This window comes from Bufo gargarizans, chromosome 11 (genome assembly GCF_014858855.1).
Source record: "Bufo gargarizans isolate SCDJY-AF-19 chromosome 11, ASM1485885v1, whole genome shotgun sequence".
NCBI classification, from domain to species: domain Eukaryota; kingdom Metazoa; phylum Chordata; class Amphibia; order Anura; family Bufonidae; genus Bufo; species Bufo gargarizans.
In genome coordinates, this window is record NC_058090.1 from 66177744 (window position 1) to 66200207 (window position 22464).

Here is a 22464-nt window from a genome sequence, read left to right on the forward strand (position 1 = left end):
AGCGCGATCTGTGTTCCCAGTACCTTATCGGTATATCGGCAAAATAAATGGCGATACCGATAACAGTCAAAATCCTCAATATCGGCCGATAATCGGTCGATCCCTAATTCCCATAAGGTCATACAAGACAAAACCTTTAGGTGACATTTTACATTAAATTCTTATATTACAGATTTTTGTTTTAACAGTGTCTCATGTATTAATCCTAGTTAGAGGGGAATACAGCCCCCAGACAGGTTGTACAAGTCTGTGCTGCCTTACTGCAAAGATGATCTGGGTCTGCTAAGACCCAGGATCTCACGTAGACATCCGGCCCCCGGCGATCACATGATCACTAGGACTGGATCGCTGTTTCCTAATCTGTATACACAGTGATGCGGGAGATAGGGGTAGTAAGAAATCATCCTTGTTTCCTCTGTGGAGAGCTCTGCTGTCAGTGACAGCGGCCTTCCCACTACCTCTGCTCCACGAGTAATGTGCTGCTGTGATCGCTGCAAAAAGTTCATAAAGTCTGTGCAGGCTGTTAGAAGCAATGTTTTACAGCATATTTTCACATGAAAACTCTGATACTTTAAATCTGACAGAGTGTCATCATTCTTTTTGTTAGGTTGATGCAACCGATGCTAGCTACCCGTCTGTGAATACCTGCGTGCATTATCTTAAGTTGCCAGAATATTCTTCGGAGGAGATAATGAGAGATCGCCTGCTTGCTGCTACCATGGAGAAAGGATTCCATCTGAACTGAGGGGTATCCTGGGCTGACAGGACACTACAACTTGTTACTTGCAGCACTCCCCCTCTCGTGTTTGTGTGCTGAGAAAAGACATGGTCATTCTTCCTCTCGCTGTGTGTTTCTTACACTCACTCTGCGAGGCTTTAAGAGAGAGAGTGGGTGTAATGCCTTTGTTAATTGTTTTCTTGTTTGCTGCTAATGATAAAATGGTCTTTTGTCCTGGCATGACTGAATCAAAACACTTAGTCTGCCACTTCATCCTGGCAGCAGCTGCTTTGAAGGGCAGTAAACACCCCTCATATGCCTCTTAGGGTTACTGCTTGTCAACACTCAAGACATTGTAAAAGTGTAACGTCTGTTGTATGAACATAATACACTACGTCAGCAACTCCTGGCCCCCAATGTCCTGCATCCAACTCTCATTTTGCTAGCTTTAAACTAACATGCCAGAAAGCTGCTTACATGAAATGTAGAACGTTAATGGACATCTGAAGCTTTTCACCCCCTTCTTTCAGTACTTTTCATTTTTCTTTGTAATGGTGCCTGCACTATTTAATTCCCTCTAGTGTTTACTTTGTATTTTTCTTTCTCCTTACGTTATAACCATGCACCTTTGTTATTATAGTGTCCTCCTTAATCTGGAAGGATTGGAATTTTTTTAAGCCCCTGCTATGCAGATTGAACTGAAGTGTTTGTGCAAAATCCAAATAAAGCTTCAACGCTATGATGATTTCAATCCCTACAACAATGTACAATGGCATAGAGCCAATTATACCCCTTCATTTTTCAACTCCTGTGCAGAAGGCTGTTCCTCGCACTTAAGGGGTTAAAAAAAGATTGCTCTCTTGTATTTTCTTTGTATATTATAAACATTTATTTAACTTGTTGCAGTTTGAAGTAAAAAAAAAGTTAATAAAGAATTTAAAACAAAACACATTTCCAGTATGTGTGACGAAAAATAAAAAATATATGCAGTCTGAAATACGAGCTAATCTGAATCTTTTCTCCTGACATGATTACAAAACTGACAATTTTATACATAAGGGTCTATTTACAGGTGTTTTTTGTCATTTAGTTAGGTTTATTGCTGCCATTTTAGTAAATACAACAAAACTGCAAAATAAAATAAACATTCTTGGGGGACAGTACCCTGAAAGGGGTTGTCCAGTCCTTCTTATTAAGTAGCTCCAACACCGAAACTACCCAGCTCTGTTCGTTGTGTACTGGACAATACTGGTTACTGCAGTGCTGCTCCCATTCACTTCAATGGATGCAGCCTCACAGTAACCAGTTCCATCCACTAAACAATTGATGGAGCTGTGTCGGGTAGCAGTCCCCCAAAGCTCAGATATAGAAGTAGTAGACGACCTCTTTAACTTGCACTCCGTATCCCAGATCCTTGTAAGACTGGTGTGAGACGGGATCACTCAAACAGTCTCTTTTCAGGGTTTATTAGGCACACAGCACAGTACAGGCTTGCTTTCTTCAAATAACAGAACAGTCCAAATGAAATAACAACACACAGTGATACAGGCTTCTCACCAGCGGCAGTCTTCTCCCAGCAAATCCTCACTGCCAAGAGGTTTGGGTTCAGTAGTCTTCCTCTCAGACCACCATCCACACACACTGCTCTCTGGCAGAGTGTCCTTTTTAAAATCACCATCACACCTGTGTGTGTGTTGGTAACACCCGAGATGGAGTATGGGAGTGACCTTCCCACCCAAGCTCTTCAGTCACTCCTAAATCCCAGACCCAAATTCCAGCTACCACCAACTCAGTGATCTACCATCACTGGTCACTACTTACCTCCGGGATTTACATCACTGAGTGTAGCAGCCTCAGTGACACATACCTACCATCTATGATGTCACCCACTGCATGCTTACACTGGTTACATATAAATTACATATTACTGATTATACATCCGGCACTCCAGCTGTGGCAAAACTACAACTCCCAAGATGTACACTTGCTTGGCTGTTCTAACCACTCTAGAAATAAATGAAGCATGCTGGGAGTTGTAGTCTCACAACAGCTGGAGTGCCAGAGGGTTAGCAATCACTGCTATAGGCTTTCTTCTAGGCACCACTGGGATGTTATGTGCAGCAGTTTTTAATCACTGTAGCTATCAGAATGATGTTGTGCATTACCCGGTATAGTATTAGGTTTTGGAGACTCTGGGGGAAATGTTTTTATTCAAGTGATCCTACATAAGTAGCAATAACTGATCTAACATGAATGTAAATTATGAAAAATCACAGTGGAACACTAGCTGTAAGATTCAATTTACGTGGGAAGATTTTCTGTCCACAGCTAGCACCAATCAACATGCTATATTGTAACATCATTGGCAGTATGTACTCGAGCAATCATTGGACACATAGGCCCTGATTTAATAAGATTGACGTGTGGGCCCTGCACTGCCGGAGCAGGCATTTATAACTAGGCACAGACTGTGCCAGACTTCCAACAAGTGATGTCCGGATGGCAGATGTGAACAATTGACAAATCTGGCAAACAGATTTCTTCCAGGTTGTCGGCCAGTACACTGCTACAGATGGATCTGGATAGATTGGTGGCTTGAACACAGAAGTGACAAATGTAAGGTTCTGTACATGAGAAGGAAAAAATGCAAATCATCCGTACATACTAAATGGTAAAACACTGGGTAACACCGACATGGAAAAGGACCTAGGAATTGTAGTTAACAGCAAACTAAGCAGTAACAACCAGTGTCAGGCAGCTGCTGCCAAGGCCAATAAGATAATGGGTTGTATCAGAAGGGGCATAGATGCCTGTGATGAGAACATAGTCCTACCACTTTACAATCACTGGTCAGACCACACAGGGAGTATTGTAGATGCCTGTGAACAAGACAGACATAGCAGAGCTGGAGAGGGGAGCTTCCTCTGGATCAACTTGCAGGATAACAGACTGAACTGGATGGACAGATGTCTTTTTTCAGCCTGTTAAACTATGTTATGTTACTGTAAAAGGGTCCTTAGACTAGTGCTCAGGGTGTACTTTTTTTTTCATCAGGAAAAGGCATATCAATTCCAAAACCAAGTCTATTAATGCTTAGATAAATAAACCGTAATAAAACTGCGTCGACTGGAAAAATTAGAGCATTTGTATGACTTGTGGAGTCTTCAGTTCTGATGGCTTTAAACTTCTCATCTGTTGTATAAAAAGTACTGTAGATGTATATATGGTATATGCAGCTGGAGAGGGCAGTGTGCGGTGTCCAAGCAACTTTCAGCTCTCTCCAACTTTATCTAGCACTAGGAGTGGTGCAAGAATCCGATTCTTGTTTGTTTCTACAACGCATCCATTTAACACCATCTCATCCAAAATAATGTGTACCTTGTCAAGATTGAACATTATCTGTAGGTCCGAATTAAGGAACAAGTATTACCTGTATGTCATTGCGGGGTCTCTCCCAGAAAAAGAAAACGGTCTCGCTAGTGCCACCAATTGGAAGTGGCTTCCTAATGAGTCACTCAGCCAGTCAAAATCCTACTCTATACTGATGAGGAACAAGCACTCCAATTGTCACATTCTAAGGCTGGTTAAAAAATTTGACTTTAACTCATAGCCACTTCCAAAAGGTGGCACTAGCTATTTTTCTGGGCGATTTCATATTATGTTCCCATTGTGCATTGCTTAAGAAGATCTGGTAACACCCCCCTCCCTATAAGAAAATCTAATTAATGTTTTGCGTAACTAGATTCTGTTCTCTTGTCTTAGGTTACATGCACACGACTGTATGTGTTTTGTGGTTCACAAATTACGGATATGCAAAAAAAACGAAACGGATGACATCCATATGCCATATGTTTTTTTTTTTTTGCGGATCCATTGTAACAATGACTAAAACTGACAAGAATAGTACATGTTCTATTTTTTTTTGCGGGGCTATGGAACGGACATACTGATGCCAGACCCATTGAAATTATTGGGTCTGCATCCTAACCGCAAAAAATAAATAATGGAACGGACACAGAAACTAACAACGTTCTTGTGCATGTAGCCTTAAAGAAATAATTCTACTAAATTGCCAGCACCTTGTTCAGATGTGAGTGGAGTGTTAACAACTAGTATAAAGTACCATACACTGACTAATCTGACTTGATATTTTTTCTAGTATAGCTTTACAAATGAAAAAACTGATTTGTTATTTCTACAGTAGATGCATTTTTCTAAAACCAATTATTATGAGAAATCAATAAAAAAAAAAAAAGCTTTTAGAAAAGGATACATCCAGTTCACTCTGTAAAGGGAAAACAAGACATTACATTCATGACGTATCTACAGTCAGAAACGTATAGCAGTGTATATTCAATCATTGCATAGAATTTTTTTTTTTGCTTTCTTCACCCTTTTGTGGTTTTATAGCAAAAGCCACAATTGAGACAACCATATTTTTGGTCTAAATCCGATCCGCATTTATTTTGTGGATTGGATGATGACCCATTCATTTCAACGGGTCTGCAAAAAAAAAAAAAAAAAAAAAAAAAACATACGGAAAGCACACCATGTGCTGTCCGCATCTGTATGTCAGTTCCACAGTCCCGCAAAAGAGAACATGTCCTATTTTTGTCCGTTTTGTGGGCAAGGATAAGCATTGTTACAATGGGTCCGCAAAAAAAACGCATGCAACTCCGACATCATCTGTACTTTTTGCCTACCGCAAAACACATACGGTTGTGTGAACGCACCATAATAGAAATCTGTGGCAACTGACAGTTGCATGTAGCATTTTCCTTCCTCTTAGGCCTCATGCACACGACTGTTGTTGTGTCCGTTGTTCCGTTTTCCCTGATTTTCTGCTGACCCATTGACTTTCAATGGGTCCGTGGAAAACTCTGCTAATGCACAGTTTGTCATCCGCATCTGTGTTTCCAGTCCGTGAAAAAAATATGATCTGTCCTATTTTTTTCATGGACAACTGTTCGCTGACCCATTCAAGTCGATGGGTCCGTGAAAAAACACGGAGGCACACAAGATTATCATCCGCGTCCGTTTTTTTCCTATCATTTGCATGGCAAACTTGACTTAGATTTTTTTTTTTTCATGTCTGGAGATCTTCCAAAAATAAAGGAAGACACACAGAAACAAAAATGGACACGGAACAACGGAACCCCTTTTTGCGGACCGCAAAAAAATACTGTCGTGTGCATGAGGCCTTACAGTAATGTAACTTAAAAGGTGAAACTATTATATGGGATAGACTCATTACATGCAAAGCGAGATATTTCAAACCTTTATTTGTTATGATTTGGATGATTATGGCTTACAGTTTATGAAAACCCCAAAGTCACAATTTTGAGGTCCCCTTTGCTCAGGGGGTATGGATTAATTAGCTGACTAGAGTGTGACACTTTGAGCCTAGAATATTGTACCTTTTCACAATATTCTTAATTTTAAGTTGCATTACTGAAATAAATGAACTTTTGCAAGATATTCAAATTTTTCGCATTTCACCTGTAAGTCGGAAGGAATTTGCAGTGGAGGCTCTCTCAATCAACTGTGAACAGAGATTTAACTGGGTTTTCAACAGATTTATTAGGTCCATGAATTTTTTTTTAATCATACACTGCAAGTGTGAGGCATCCTAACATGCTACACCCTGTATGAATGTGATGTTATAAAGCATAACCACACAATAAAAAACTATTACTGTTAAAGGGGTTCTGCAGTTTGTTTAAACTTATGATCTATCCTCTGGATAGATCATCAGCTTCTGATTCGTGGGGAGGGGGGTCCGACACCCGGGACCCCCGCCGATCAGCTGTTTGAGAAGGCAGCGGCGCTCCAGCCGTCTCACTGTTTACCGCTAGCCCAGTGACGTCACGACTTGTATCATCTTGTCTGAGTGAGGCTAAGCTCTGTTAACTTGAACAGAGCTTAGCCCCCATCCAGGCCAGTGATACTAGTCGTGAAAACAGACTGCGGTAAACAGTGAGAAGGCCGCGTTGCTGCTGGAGCGCCGCTGCCTTCTCAAACAGCTGATCGGCGGGGGTCCCAGGTGTCGGACCCCCCGCCCATCAGATGCTGCAGAACCCCTTTAAAGGAGTATTTGCATCTGAATTTTTATGGCAGGATTTCCAGAGGATATGTCATGAATGTCTTATAGGTGTGGGTCCCACTTCTGGGACATGCAAATATCTCAAGAGTGGCACCGCTGTGAATGGATTGGTGGCCGTGCATATGCGGGTCTCCCCATTCACTTCTATGGAAATTAAGAAAATAGCTTGCTCAGATATTTTTGGGTCTCCCGTTCAAGTAAATGGAGAGAGACATGTATACACGGCCACCTCTTTATTTTTGGTGGTATGAGATGGGTCCTTTTATCAAGATAGGTGTAGGTCCCAGAAGTGGACCTGCACCTATTGGACTTTTGAGGAATACCCTAAAGATAAGCCACAACTAAGATAAATCATGATATACTGGCAAAAGATGAGAATACCCCTTCAAGCTGTCTGTTTCCAAGTAGCCTGAATGGCCAATCTGCCTGATTATGTTCAATAAACTTTGGAATTTCTGGCTGCAGTATTTAGCAAAGAATTGCAGGCTGCAAGTTGCTTTTAAAAGATCCCGAGATCCCTTACCATAGGGCTAGGTAACCTCCGGCACTCCAGGTGTTGTGAAACTACAACTCCCAGCATGCCCACTTGCTCTGCTCTTCTCATAACTCTCACAGAAATGAATGGAGCATGCTGGGAAGTGTAGTTTCACAACAGCTGGAATACCAAAGGTTGCTGACCCCTGCCTTACCATCTTCTAGAAAGAATCTCCAGAGGCCTACATTTGCCCCAAGGTTTCGAACAGCTGTTGAGATAGGCCAACCAGGAACTGGACCAGAAGATAGCCGATGGGCAGGCAAGTGAAATGGGGGTGGGTAGATCACATGAAATCTGGGAAAAGGCATACGGGTTGTTAAGCGGGCCATACACATTCAAAAGCTGACAGCTATCTTTCCTTTCCAGGGGCCGACTGAGAACTTAAAAGGGTGTTCCAAGATTTTTTTTTTTTACTGGTGACCTACCTCTGGCTAGGTCATCAGTATCTGATCGGTGGGGGTCAGACCCCTGGGACCCCCGCCGATAAGCTGTTGTGAGAAGGCAGCGGCACTCCTGTGAGCGTCACTGCCTTCTCACAGCTTACAGTGCACAACGCTGTACATTGTGTAGCGGCTATGCTTCATTGGAGCCGAGCTGCTCCTAGGCCACGTGACCAATGAACATGTCGTCACTGGCCTTTTAAAAACAGAGATAAAGGTCACAGTGCTCATAGGAGCGCCACTCCCTTCTCAAACAGCTGATCGGCAGGGGACTCCCACTGATCAGAAACTGATGACCTATTCTGGAAAATATTGGAAAACCCCTTAAAAAGTGGCCCTGGAAAAAAAACTAAAACGTAGCCCCCATGTTTTAGGCGGATCCAAACTAACAAGAATCAGGACAACACAAGTAGATGGGGCCAACACAAGTAGGCAGGGTGAGCAATATCAGCACAAAATAGCACCCCAGCAGAACCACATACCACAATACAGCTCAATATACTTCCCCAGAACCTGCCCTTCAGTATTGACTAGCACCAGTTGCCATGTTCTTTCCTCCTCCTCCTGCAGTTGTCTCTAATTTTGAGCAGGGGGCTTAGGTGAGATGCAGGACACAGCACCAAGCCAACCCTATCTACAGGATACTGCCTGGACTGCCCCATATAATTACTTCTGTAGTGGCTCGAAGGGGGCCATCTGGAGGGCGCGCAGGACCAAGTTGAGATCCCAAGGGGGTAAAGGGGGGGACGTACGGAGGGACCGAATGCACCACCCCCTGCAGGAAAGTCCTCACAGGACCCATGAGAGCAAGGGACCTCTGAAAAAAAGACGGCCAGAGCCGAAACTTGACCCTTCAGGGAGCTCAGCGACAGTCCCATCTCGAGGCTGGACTGAAGAAACGAGAGCACCATCGGGATGGAAAAATGAAGGGGAGAGAAACCCGAGTTCTCACAAAGGGCAAGGAAGGCCTTCCAGGTACGATAGTAAATCCGGGAGGAAGCCGGCTTCGTCGCTCTGATCATGGTTCTAACTACAGAATCCGAGAACCCCCTCTTCTTCAGGATGGCGGATTCAACAGCCACGCTGTTAAACGAAGCGACCGTAAATTCCGGTGGAAGAGCGGGCCCTGAGACAGTAGATCTTCTCTGTCGAGAAGAGGCCATGGGGCGTCCGCCAGCATCCGAGCGACGTCCGAGAACCATGCACGGCGAGGCCAATCCGAGGCGAGGAATCCCTTCCGCCTCGATCTTGCGTAGAACCTTCGGCTACAGAGGAAGAGGAGGGAAGACATAGAGGAGGCTGAAGTCCTGCCACGGAGACACCAGCGCATCCACCCCGTACGCCTTCGGATCCAGAGTGCGAGCCAGGAACACCGGAACCTTGTTGTTGAGCCTGGACGCCATAAGTCCACATCCGGACGGCCCCACCGGCGACAGATGTCTTCGAATACATCCGGATGCAGAGACCACTCGCCTGGATCCACCTTGTTGCGGCTTAGAAAATCTGCTGTCCAATTGTAGACTCCCGGAATGTATACAGCTGACAACACTGGAACGTGAGACTCCGCCCACAGCAGAATCCTCCTCACCTCCTGCATCACTGCCCGGCTGCGGGTCCCGCCTTGATGGTTGATGTAAGCCACAGCTGTGGCATTGTCCGACTGAATCCGGGTGGCCAGCAAGGAGAGGAGTCCAGGGAGAGGGAGAGGGAGTGGAAAATCGCTCTCAGCTCCAGGATGTTGATCGGGAGGCAAGATTCCGCCACCGACCGAACCGTGCGGGACTGGAGAACACCGCCCCAACCCAGGAGGCTGGCATCGGTGGTGACGATCGTCCAGGAGAACGGGAGGAAAGATCTTCCCGACGTCAGGTTCATAGGGGACAGCAACCAAGGGAGAGCTGCCCGAACCCGCTGAGACAGGCGGATGTGAGCATCCAGATCACGAGAGGTCTTGTCCCAGAGGGAAAGGATCTCCCGTTGCAGCGAACGAGTGTGAAACTGGGCATATGGTACGGCCTCGAAAGGCTACCATAAGACCCAGGACCCACATGCACTCCCGGATGGAGAGACACGGGGAGCGCAGCAGGTGCGACACCGCCCCCGAATCTGGGAGGACTTGGAGTCTGGAAGAAAAACTTTGGCGGCCGAGGTATCCAAGACCATCCCCAGTAAGGAGAGCTTCTAGGAAATAAGGAGAGAGGATTTAGGGAAGTTGATCAGCCAGCTGAACTGTTCCAGAGTCTGAACAGTGATCCGGACGCTGTCCTCGGCCTGTGGAAGTGAGGGGGCCTTTATCAGGATGTCGTACAGGTAGGGCAGCAAAGGAATGCCCCTGGTGTGAAGAAGCACCATGAGCGGCACTAGGATCTTGGTAAAGACCCAAGGGGCGGTCGCTAACTAGAAAGGAAGGGCAACAAACTTATAGTGTCGGCCACCAATGGCGAAGCACAGGAATCGTTGGTGAGATTCTGCGATAGGGACATGCAGATAGGCGTCCTGGATGTCTACGGACGCAAGGAACTCCCCTGGAAGAAGATAAACCATAACGGAGCGGGGGGACTCCATTCGAAACCTCCACACCCGCAGAAACTTGTTGAGCAGCTTTAGGTCCAGGATTGGACGCACCGACCCCTCCTTCTTTGGGACCACGAACAGGTTTGAATAGAAACCTGTGCCCTGTTCCTCTGGGGGAAATGGGGTAATAACACCCCGGTCCAGAAGGGAAGAAACTGCCATCAAGAGGTCCGAGGCTCGGACCGGATCCTCCGGAATGCGAGAAGGGAAAAAAACGTTCCGGCGGTCTGGACGCGAATTCTACCTTGTAACCTGACGTTACAATTTCTAGAGCCAAGGCGTCCTGAACATGAGCCCTCCAAACCTGCTGATAAGAGAGCAGGCGGCCCCCCACCACGAGGGGTGGGGGCGTCCCTTCATGCGGAAGACTGTTTGGGAGGAGCAGGGCGGGCCGACTGTGCCCTCGGGAGCCAGGAAGGCTGGGGCTTGAAGGAGGGCTTCTTGCGGGAGTCCTGAGACCCCCCAGCAGAGGAAGCAGACGACGTCCTGCTAGAAGAGAAGCGGCAAAAGGACTGGTACCGGGAACCGGTAGACCTGGTCCGAAAGGGGCGCTTGGACCTGGGTTGGGGAAGATGAGTGCTCTTGCTCCCTGTGGCGGCAGAGATGAACTCGTCCAGCTGAGCCCCAAAAAGTCTGGAACCCTCAAAGTGGAGGTTAGCAAGGGAAGGCTTGGAAAAAGCGTTGGTGTCCCACACCTTCAACCAGACCTCTCTGCGCTGAATGACCGAGAGGGCTGAAATGCGGGCAAAGAGGGAACCAATGTCCATGGAAGCCTCGCAAAGGAACTTGGAAGCCTGAGACATCTGGAGAACCAAATCCAATGTGTCAGCAGACGCATCTTGTTCCGCCAGGTCTTGGTGGTGGCGCTGCAACCACACCGAGAGGGCTCTGGCCACCCATGCCAAGGCAAAAGCAGGGCGCAGGGACGTGCCCGCCAGTGAGAAAATGGATTTAGAAAGAGAATCTAGGCGCCTGTCCACAGCGTCCTGCAGAGAGGAGCCGTCTAAGACAGGGAGGGCCGTGTTTTTGGCTAACCTGGCCACCGGGGGATCCACCTTTAGGGGGAGAAGACCACTTCTCCACACTGTCAGCTGGAAAAGGATAAAGAGTATCCATGTGTTTGGTGGCAGAGAACTTTTGATTAGGACGGTCCCAGGCCCTGGATATGACCGCGGAAAATTCCCCATGGACAGGAAACACGGCAGCCTCCGGCTTCTTGGGCGGGAAAAGGGCGAACTCCCGACTAGTGTAAGGAGGAGAATCCCCTTGGAGATTAAAGGTGTCACGGACAGCCGCCACTAAGTCAGCCACCATGGTGGAGAGCTTAGGCGGGGGGTCCCGCTCCATGACCTCGTCCGAGCCGGACAATTCCCCTTCAGTCATCCGAGGAGGGATGCTGCCGCTCACGCTGCCTCTTAGAGGTCAAGCGTCCTCTGCAGGAACCACTGAGAGGAGATGGAGTGGTTGGCGCCACAGGATTGGAAACTGCCAAACGTTCCATAAAGGACATGGCTGCCTTGGCGACTAAGGCCAAATCAGTGGCCGCACTGGACATGGTAGATGCCCAAGTGGGAACCGCAGGCTCACCAGGGACAGGGGGGGACTGGGCTGGGCAAAAGAAGGAGGAGAAGGATGATCCTGTCCAGGGGCAGGGCAGGAGGCACAGATACCAGTGACAGAAAGTGGCAGAAGACACTCCTTACAGGACCCCATGGGGGTCTGAGAAGAGGTCTTGGCAGACTTAAAGGGACACTGACAGGGCCATTAAGCATATTGAGGTATATATATGGCAGTACAGGTCTTATAATGGGTATTACAATCATATAAGTATCCCCCCTGTCCACATTATACATACAGTAAACTTTAAGTTTTATAACCTGCTCCAACGGTCTTCAATCTGCCCAAGGGGCGGCGTTTCACCTCTCTTGCGCCCAGCCAGCCTCCCCCAACTGCCGCTTTGAAGCGCCGCCCAGCTCATGAATATTCAGTTTGCTGGGCGGCTTCTGCGGTCCCCGCTCTGAAGCGCTTCGCTTAACAGTGCCCGGCGCATGCGCCGGATCTTGTGAAGTCCGGTACAGTAAGCACCGCCCAGCTCATCAATATTCACTTCGCTGGGCGGCGCTTACTGTCCCCGACTTCACAAGATCCGGCGCATGCGCAGGGCACTGTTCAGCGCAGCGCTTCAGAGCGGGGACCGCAGAAGCCACCCAGCAAACTGAATATTCATGAGCTGGGCGGCGCTTCAAAGCGGCAGTTGGGGGAGGCTGGCTGAGGCGCAAGAGAGGTGAAACGCCGCCCCTTGGGCAGATTGAAGACCGTTGGAGCAGGTTATAAAACTTAAAGTTTACTCTATGTATAATGTGGACAGGGGGGATACTTAGATGATTGTAATACCCATTATAAGACCTGTAGTGCCATATATATCCCTCAATATGCTTATTGGCCTTGTCAGTGCCCCTTTAAGGGGGGCCCCAGGCTTAGGCATGATGGCAACCACAAAAAAGATCAGCTGCAGCAAGAAGGCTAAAACGTCCTACCACCCAGGCAACAGCACAGAATTCCACCGGAGAGGAGCAGGAGAGCAGCCACGCGTGCGAGGAGCTTCTCAGCAAGCGGAGGAAGACGCCAGAGCAAAGCGCTGAGGCTCCGCCTCCAGGACGCATCATAGAAGCACGAAAAGAGCGCGCGCTTTATGGAAAAATGTCCCGCAGCGCTGAACGCGGCTTAACGGGGGTTAATGAAGGGCTGGACGGCGACGCATGGTGTCGGAGGCCCCCGAATGAGGTGCTGCTGGAGAGTGGTAGGAGCGGTGCCGGCACCGGCGCCGCGCTGAGAACAGCTGTGCCCCATAGAAAAGGCCTTGATGGGAGAGAGGAGTCCCGGCAGGGAAGATACCACCCCATAAAGTCCCAGTTATAGTGCCTCCAGTTGCCCCCAGTGCCTCCAGTTGCCCCCAGTACCTCCAGACAGAAACACCCATCTCCCAGCTCACCCAGGCGGCACAGGAGGTATCAGGCAGGGAGAAAGGGGGAGGGGGGGGGGCAGAGGGAAAGCTTAGCGGGGTTTGCAGCCATACTTATCTGCTCCTGCAGACTTCTCCCTCTGTTCAGTACCAGCAGGGCTCACCTCTTCAGACATCTGACTCACCGGAGTACAGTGCTCTGGATGGAGGGCAGCAGCAGGTGACCCAGGGGCTGATGGGATGCCGGAGCTAACAGGTCGAGCCCGGATCCACTTGTCTTCTTGGGGGAAAATGGAGGCAGCGTCCTGAAGACGGCGGCGGGCACTCAACGGGGGACTGTGTCCTCATCTAGAAAGAAAATAACAAACCGGAGAGGAAATCAACACAAGTGTTGTCCTCCTTCACAGGACACTAAGCAAAGACTGACTTCCTCCATTTGATGAGATCACTAAACTGGTTAGTTGCAGCCAGGACGCCATCAGTTACATCATACCTTACGCCTTCTTTCTGGAGCGTGCATTGTGTCTTGTCATTGATCAAGCTATCGAGGAGCTGGAAGATGAGAGGAAGTCGCAATGCTGAATTAAGTCAGCGGGGGTTTGAAGAGGAGTCAGAGGAGGATCGTGGCTGGGGGGAGGAGGAGGAGCAAGAAGAGCATGCTTTTCGGGGATCCCTGGTGTTGTCCATGACTGGGGGAGAAGACCGAGGACGGCGTTCTCCTGGGCGATGAGCAGGAACCAAGGCGCTCCACCACTTCTAATTTAGTGCAAATGGGGGCCTTCATGCTCCAGTGTTTTAAGAGGGACCCCCGTATAAAAAGCATAAAGGGCAAGGACCAGTACTGGGTGGCAACGTACTTAGACCCCCGGTACAAACACAAAATGGTGGACATGTTACCAGGATCACAGAAGGCTGTCAGAATGCAGCATTTCCAGGCCTTGCTGTGAGAGATGCTGCATTCTGCTGTTGCGGGCAATGGCAGAGGAATTTCCACCCACAGTGAAACAGGTGCGGGTACCAATCCTACCACACCTGCAAAAAGAGAGCGGTTTGAAGATGTGTTGGTGACTTCGGATATGAGATCATTCTTGCAACCAACCCATTGACAGCCGCCCTCCGGATCCAGCCTCAGGGAACGCCTAGACCGACAGGTGTCCAACTACATCGGGTTAACGGCTGATGTGGACTCTCTGAGAAGCGAGGAACCCCTTGACTACTAAGTGTGCAGGATTGACCTGTGTCCAGAGCTGGCACAATTTGCCATGAAACTCTTGGCTTGCCCCTTGTCGAGTGTCCTGTCCGAAAGGACGTTCAGCACAGCAGGGGGTGATCATGACCGATAAGCGCACTCACCTAGCTCACGACAGTGTGGACTACCCTACATTTTTTTAAAGGAATGAGGCATGGATCTCGGAGGACTTCAACAGCTGTGATGACGACGTGCAATTGAATTTTCCTCATGCCAGCCCACACACATCCGCCACAACCCAGAACAAAGAATGGTCTTTGCCTTATGTATATACACAGCGGCATAAAAAGGCCCTTTATGTCAGGTAAGTGCCTAATTTTTGGGGTCTCTACTGGCCGACAGTTACATATTTATGCTGTGACCGCCTAATGTACTTCCAGCCACAGAATCCAAAGTTCTTTGCCGCCAGGTGAATGCCTATTGCCTAATTTTTGTGGCCTGTACTGGCCAACAGTTACATTTTTTATCTCTAGCCACACCCTTATCTCACTCCTCTGCCTCTCATTATGGTGGCGTATGAACCGCATTTACTATAAGGACCTTCTAATGTCACAGGGTCCTGTGACCGTGCCCCCCACCCCGTACTGTGCCCCCTTATACCCTGCATTGTGCCCTCTTACCACACCCTGTGCAGTGCTCCTAGTCATTCCCTGTACAGTGCCCTCTGTGGGGTTTTGCTCTGGTAGACAGGCTAGCAGACGAGTATAGAGGCAATTACAAAGTCTTCAACATAAACAGTTCGGTGTTTTTTCACACATAAGGAAACACAAAATGACCGTTCATAGTCTTGGTGTTTGTTCACACCATGCAATGTCCATAGAACAAAATCTTCACCTGGTTAACAGTCTTTCCCCCAGTCGTCCACAGCCGGCTTTGGGTGCCTGTTTTCTAGCACACGGCTTTCAAGCCTTTAGCACTGCACCAACTCACAGATCCTAAAACAGAGTCTCCACAGCTTCCCTGTCAGATGAAGGATCATCCACACCCAGCTGAGACTGCTGGCTGGGTTACATATAGGCCAATAAAGACCCGACCTGGAGCGTGGGGAGAAGCCACCCACCCAGCACTTTGGCTACTCCCAGTAAGAGCCGTCCCGGATCGGCTTTACAGCCATACTAACAACTAACAGTGTCAATCAGCACTAGCTGCCGCTGACACTTAAAACTACCGTCTCTTACCTCACCGAGGCCAGGAACCTCGGTGACACATACCTTCCATCAATGACGGCCCCTTGCAACTTCCTACACCTCTTATACCTTTTATCCGGTCACGGTAAGGCAGTGTTATCCGGTCACTGTACAGAGGTGCTATCCAGTCAATGTATGGCGGTGGTATCCAATTACTGGATGGCTATAACTGTATCCCTTTCCCTGTCAACACCATCCTTTTTTAGACCTGGCATGAGCGTAGAAAATATGCCGATTGCGGTGTTAAGGACCTTTGCGCACAATCTGTATCAGAAATACGCCTAACATAGATGTATTTCTATATAATAAATGATCACCTAATTGTGTTATTATTCGGGTAGGGCTAATATCTTTATACAGGGAGTGCAGAATTATTAGGCAAGTTGTATTTTTGAGGATTAATTTTATTATTGAACAACAACCATGTTCTCAATGAACCCAAAAAACTCATTAATATCAAAGCTGAATATTTTTGGAAGTAGTTTTTAGTTTGTTTTTAGTTTTAGCTATTTTAGGGGGATATCTGTGTGTGCAGGTGACTATTACTGTGCATAATTATTAGGCAACTTAACAAAAAACAAATATATACCCATTTCAATTATTTATTTTTACCAGTGAAACCAATATAACATCTCAACATTCACAAATATACATTTCTGACATTCAAAAACAAAACAAAAACAAATCAGTGACCAATATAGCTACCTTTCTTTGCAAGGACACTCAAAAGCCTGCCATCCATGGATTCTGTCAGTGTTTTGATCTGTTCACCATCAACATTGCGTGCAGCAGCAACCACAGCCTCCCAGACACTGTTCAGAGAGGTGTACTGTTTTCCCTCCTTGTAAATCTCACATTTGATGATGGACCACAGGTTCTCAATGGGGTTCAGATCAGGTGAACAAGGAGGCCATGTCATTAGATTTTCTTCTTTTATACCCTTTCTTGCCAGCCACGTTGTGGAGTACTTGGACGCGTGTGATGGAGCATTGTCCTGCATGAAAATCATGTTTTTCTTACCTTGCAGACTTCTTCCTGTACCACTGCTTGAAGAAGGTGTCTTCCAGAAACTGGCAGTAGGACTGGGAGTTGAGCTTGACTCCATCCTCAACCCAAAAAGGCCCCACAAGCTCATCTTTGATGATACCAGCCCAAACCAGTACTCCACCTCCACCTTGCTGGCGTCTGAGTCGGACTGGAGCTCTCTGCCCTTTACCAATCCAGCCATCTGGCCCATCAAGACTCACTCTCATTTCATCAGTCCATAAAACCTTAGAAAAATCAGTCTTGAGATATTTCTTGGCCCAGTCTTGACGTTTCAGCTTGTTTGTCTTGTTCAGTGGTGGTCGTCTTTCAGCCTTTCTTACCTTGGCCATGTCTCTGAGTATTGCACACCTTGTGCTTTTGGGCACTCCAGTGATGTTGCAGCTCTGAAATATGGCCAAACTGGTGGCAAGTGGCATCTTGGCAGCTGCACGCTTGACTTTTCTCAGTTCATGGGCAGTTATTTTGCGCCTTGGTTTTTCCACACGCTTCTTGCGACCCTGTTGACTATTTTGAATGAAACGCTTGATTGTTCGATGATCACGCTTCAGAAGCTTTGCAATTTTAAGAGTGCTGCATCCCTCTGCAAGATATCTCACTATTTTTGACTTTTCTGAGCCTGTCAAGTCCTTCTTTTGACCCATTTTGCCAAAGGAAAGGAAGTTGCCTAATAATTATGCACACCTGATATAGGGTGTTGATGTCATTAGACCACACCCCTTCTCATTACAGAGATGCACATCACCTAATATGCTTAATTGGTAGTAGGCTTTCGAGCCTATACAGCTTGGAGTAAGACAACATGCATAAAGAGGATGATGTGGTCAAAATACTCATTTGCCTAATAATTCTGCACGTAGTGTAGTATATAGATTCTAGTGTATTATACTGTGCCCTGTATTTCCCAGTAGAAAATGATCCTTGGGAAACACAGTCCTCATCCCTGACCACCAGGACCAGGTAGCGCTTTGTCAGTACATGGCGGCCTCCCCTGTCCGCCACGCTGCTCAGCTGTGTACTGGTGCTTATTCTGACACTAGGGCTGGGTTCACATCCTATTTTTGCCATCATTTAATGAATACCAAAAATGTATGCGTTAACAGATGCCTCAGACTGATGCCGTACAGTGGCGTCCGTTCACCATACAGTTCCATGGAAGAAAAAAAAAGTACATTAACGTATGCATTTTTTTTTTATGGACTCTGCAGGATAAAAAAACGTGGAGTGCTGCACATTTGTATACATCAAACCGATAGGAAATTCTCAAAAATTTCCTTTTAAGACACATTAAAAAAAAACTTTTTTGTGGGAATTTTTGCCAATTATCCCCCTCTGATATGTCACTGTACATGTTGTGGGACTATTTGTGTACTTATAGTAAGTGTTTGCTGGCTGCAAATATGACCTGAAGCTTCTTCAGGTTCCCCTGCCATTAAAGTGAATGGGGCCTGCCGCGAACGCGCGGTTTGCGAACATTTGATTGCAAACGCACAATTGCGAATTGTCCCGGCCCGATGTTCGTCCATTACTATGTGCCGGGTCCCAGCGCAGGCGGAACACATGACATCACTGCTCCTGTGCCGGGTCTGTTGCATGTGCTCTTGGAAGCTGAAGGCATCTATGTTCATCCCATGTTCATATATGCCCATATTGATGAGAAAAATTACCTTTTAATATATGCAAATTAGCCTCTAGGAGCCCGTTACACCTAGAGGCTCTGTTCTCCCTGCACTTTGATTGACAGGGCCAGGCAGTGAACAATCCTCACATCTGGGCCTCTGAATCAAAGGCAGAGGGCACTGCAATTGCAGAGAAAACAGATCCTCTAGGAGTAATGGCAACACCCCCTTTGCTCCTAGAGGCTTATTTGCATAAATCAAAACATAATTTTTCTCAGCAATGTGGGCACATAATAGCATGGGACCAACACAGATGCCTTCAGCTGCCAAGTGCACATGCAACAGTCAGCCAGTTTTAAAGGTACAAATCTGCTGACAGATGCTCATTAAATGTATCAGCCGTGAGGCCCTTGCGGCAAAAACAATTGATTTGGCCGGGTAATGCAATCTGTGTATGGTTGTGGGGATAAACTTTATTAATCCAGGGAAATTTCGGTGTCACAACAGCAGCTTACTGCACACAAATAGATCTCTCACAAGTGGGAGTATTTACAGCAATACACATAGACAATCATATATACGACAAAGGTTACTTTTTACTACACATGCCTATCCAATCGTAGTTCCTACTTATAGAGCGTGGATCTCCTAAACCTATCTGTACTACTCTACAGCTGAATAAACCATTTGCTGAAGCTGTTCTGCGGCTTCAGCATCAGGGGATGTAGAGGATGGGACTGATTACTTATAATACCTTTGAATTTTGCTAGAATCCTTTCTTCCATTACCAACTCAAACTCTTTCTGCATTTTTGATCAGTTTATGGATCTTATTTTTTTCCACCACCTTGCGCTACCTCCCCAGCATACAACTAACTGTGAAGACCATAATACTGGCCATTGCTGCGTGATAGAACATTTCGCGTATTTTGCTGCACACGTTGAAGGATCCCCCCAAACTCAGGTACTCAGAATAGGGCTCCGCTAGTGGTAAAAGCTGTGCATCCCACGGTCCCTTCCAGTGATAATAGCAGCACCCTGTCACTAGAGATAGAAGGCCTCTCCCACACTTCCATTTGGAGAGCTATTATGACTACTGACCAGATTAAGGCACCTGGCCTTCCAATGTATAAAGAGGCTCAGTTTAGCATTTTATTCATTTTAATCCTAGGATTCCTAGTCATGTGGGCGGTCTTACCCAGGGTGTACAGAGAATGACTCCGCAGGACCACCCACTGGACTCAAAAGCCCAGAATGAGAAGAGATTTACATGAATAATATTCAGGCTTTACTGACAAACCTATATATCAATCTGCTCAGCTCCTCCTGCTCTATAAACACTTTTCATATATTGCATAGCATTTTCAAACAGACAGGTTCCCTTTAATTATTTATTTTTTTATATACGGGGTCCCCTGTCTACTCCAACTCTCTGTACTTACCACTCGGCTGAAGTATTTGTCCAAGACTTCTACAAAATTATGAATAAGCTCAAAGACGGCCATCTCATTCTGCAAAGGGAGGGAGAAGCTTACAGCATTTTAATAGGCTCAGAAAACACAGTCTTTGGGTATAATTTTAATATATAGTAGTATAGTTATATATGTAGTATAGTTTAATATATTCTGGTATATTAAACTATACTACCTGGGTAACAGACAAGGGATAGGCTCGGGTGCCTCCCTTACATCTCAATGGCTATTCAATACGCTCACATATAACTTCCTGCTGACTGTGGGTGTTATTCATGGGGGACATCATAGCTAGCATTAATGATGGTGGGTGCTTATGTGGGCATCATGGGAGCAATATCACTGGCACTCTTATCAAACATTTGAGACTGACACTATTATGGTGCACCTTGCCTGACAGTCCTAGCGGGCACTAAATCTCCTAAGGTGGGCGTACATGGCACAGTTATCGTTTGTAAGAACGCTTGTTCCCGATAATCTGCTCATGTAAATGTGTCGCTGTTCACCTGATGAACGAGCAAAGTGCTTGTTCATCGGGTGAAGTAATTTCTAGTGCAGACACCTCAATCATCGTTTCTGGACAGCAGATCGTGCTGTGTGCACAGGATTCTGAGGACGAGTGATGGCAATAGCGATCGCTTGTCCCCATACAGTAGAGAAACATAGAACATAGAATGTGTCGGCAGATAAGAACCATTTGGCCCATCTAGTCTGCCCAATATACTGAATACTATAGATAGTCCTTGGCCCTATCTTATTTGAAGGATGGCCTTATGCCTATCCCATGCATGCTTAAACTCCTCCACTGTATTTGCAGCTGCCACTTCTGCAGGAAGGCTATTCCATGCATCCACTACTCTCTCAGTAAAGTAATACTTCCTGATATTACTTTTAAACCTTTGCCCCTCTAATTTAAAACTATGTCCTCTTGTAGCAGTTTTTCTTCTTTTAAATATTCTTTCCTCTTTTACCTTGTTGATTCCCTTTATGTATTTAAAAGTTTCTATCATATCCCCTCTGTCTCGTCTTTCTTCCAAGCTATACATGTTAAGGTCCTTTAATCTTTCCTGGTAAGTTTTATCCTGCAATCCATGTACCAGTTTAGTAGCTCTTCTCTGAACTCTCTCCAAAGTATCAATATCCTTCTGGAGATATGGTCTCCAGTACTGAGCACAATACTCCAAATGAGGTCTCACTAGTGCTCTGTAGAGCGGCAGGAGCACCTCCCTCTTTCTACTGGTAATTCCTCTCCCTATACACCCAAGCATTCTGCTAGCATTTCCTGCTGCTCTGTGACATTGTCTGCCTACCTGTAAGTCTTCTAAAATAATGACCCCTAAATCCCTTTCCTCAGATACTGAGGTTAGGACTGTATCACTGATTTTATATTCTGCTCTTGGGTTTTTACGTCCCAGGTGCATTATCTTGCACTTATCAACATTAAATTTTAGTTGCCAGATTTTTGACCATTCCTCTAGTTTTCCTAAGTCCCTTTCCATTTGTTGTATCCCTCCAGGAACATCAACCCTGTTACAAATTTCGCTGATAAAGATATTAAACAATATGGGTCCCAGAACAGATCCCTGAGGTACCCCACTGGTAACAAGACCTTGGTCTGAATATACTCCATTGACTACAACCCTCTGTTGTCTGTCCTTCAGCCACTGCCTAATCCATTCAACAATATGGGAGTCCAAGCCCAAAGACTGCAATTTATTTATAAGCCTTCTGTGTGGGACAGTATCGAAAGCCTTACTGAAGTCTAGATCAGCGATGCCTACTGCACCTCCTCCATCTATTATTTTAGTCACCCAATCAAAAAAAAATCAGTAAGATTAGTTTGACATGATCTCCCTTAAGTAAACCCATGCTGTTTTTCATCTTTCAATCCATGGGATTTTAGATGGTCCACAATCCTCTCCTTAAGTATGGTTTCCATTAATTTCCCCACTATTGATGTCAGGCTTACTGGCCTATAGTTGCCCGATTCCTCCCTACTACCTTTCTTGTGAATGGGCACAACATTTGCTAATTTCCAATCTTCTGGGACGACTCCTGTTGCCAGTGATTGGTTAAATAAATCTGTTAATGGTTTTGCTAGTTCACCGCTGAGCTCTTTTAATAGCTTTGGGTGTATCCCAGAGGTGGTCGATGTAAGTACATTCAGCTCTCCCCCTTCACTAATGAGCAGGCAATTGTCAGGAAGGAATGGTCCCTTCACGTCAGGCCGTGTAAACGTGCCATTAGGGTAGATTTACATCTGCAGTGGAGGTTCCAGCAAAAAAAGGAAGAAATACTGTGTAGTCATACCAGCCAATCCACAGACTCCATTAAAATGATTAGACTCTATGTCCTATGTTGGAACAGACTGTCGGGGGCCTTTACAGTATAGGTACATGTCATTAGAAAAACATATATGCAGACAAGTCAGAAATGTGCTAGATGAGAAGCTCTCTTACCTCAGACTCATCTATTCCAACCACAATGAACAGTGCTGCATATTGCCGAAACACCAGCCTAAAGTCTTTATACTCTATGAAGGAACACTGGAAGGAAGGAAAT

General features: G+C 46.4%; 2 protein-coding genes across 5 annotated transcripts in view; one reads left to right on the forward strand and one right to left on the reverse strand.

Annotated features, from left to right (window-relative positions):
* Positions 1 to 1715, forward strand: part of HECTD1 (HECT domain E3 ubiquitin protein ligase 1) — a 71024-nt gene extending 69309 nt beyond the window's left edge. For all 3 annotated transcript variants that reach the window (XM_044272080.1, XM_044272082.1, XM_044272081.1), the window contains one exon: positions 608 to 1715. In XM_044272080.1, the coding sequence (XP_044128015.1) occupies positions 608 to 745 (138 nt within the window). In that variant the 3' untranslated portion in view covers positions 746 to 1715. The remainder of the gene's footprint in view (positions 1 to 607) is intronic.
* A 1861-nt stretch (positions 1716 to 3576) lies between these two features.
* AP4S1 (adaptor related protein complex 4 subunit sigma 1) overlaps positions 3577 to 22464 on the reverse strand; it is a 59560-nt gene continuing 40672 nt past the window's right edge. The window contains exons 3-7 of one of the 2 annotated variants that reach the window (XR_006387083.1): positions 22362 to 22448; positions 19873 to 19941; positions 13518 to 13680; positions 4992 to 5003; positions 3989 to 4117 (exon numbers count right to left, since the gene is read on the reverse strand). Coding sequence is in view for 1 of the 2 variants with exons in the window: in XM_044272528.1 (XP_044128463.1) it covers positions 3989 to 4117; positions 4992 to 5003; positions 19873 to 19941; positions 22362 to 22448 (297 nt within the window). In the remaining variant the exon portion in view is untranslated. Of the gene's footprint in view, positions 4118 to 4991; positions 5004 to 13517; positions 13681 to 19872; positions 19942 to 22361; positions 22449 to 22464 lie in introns of both variants that reach the window. The other variant, XM_044272528.1, reaches the window with a different exon arrangement.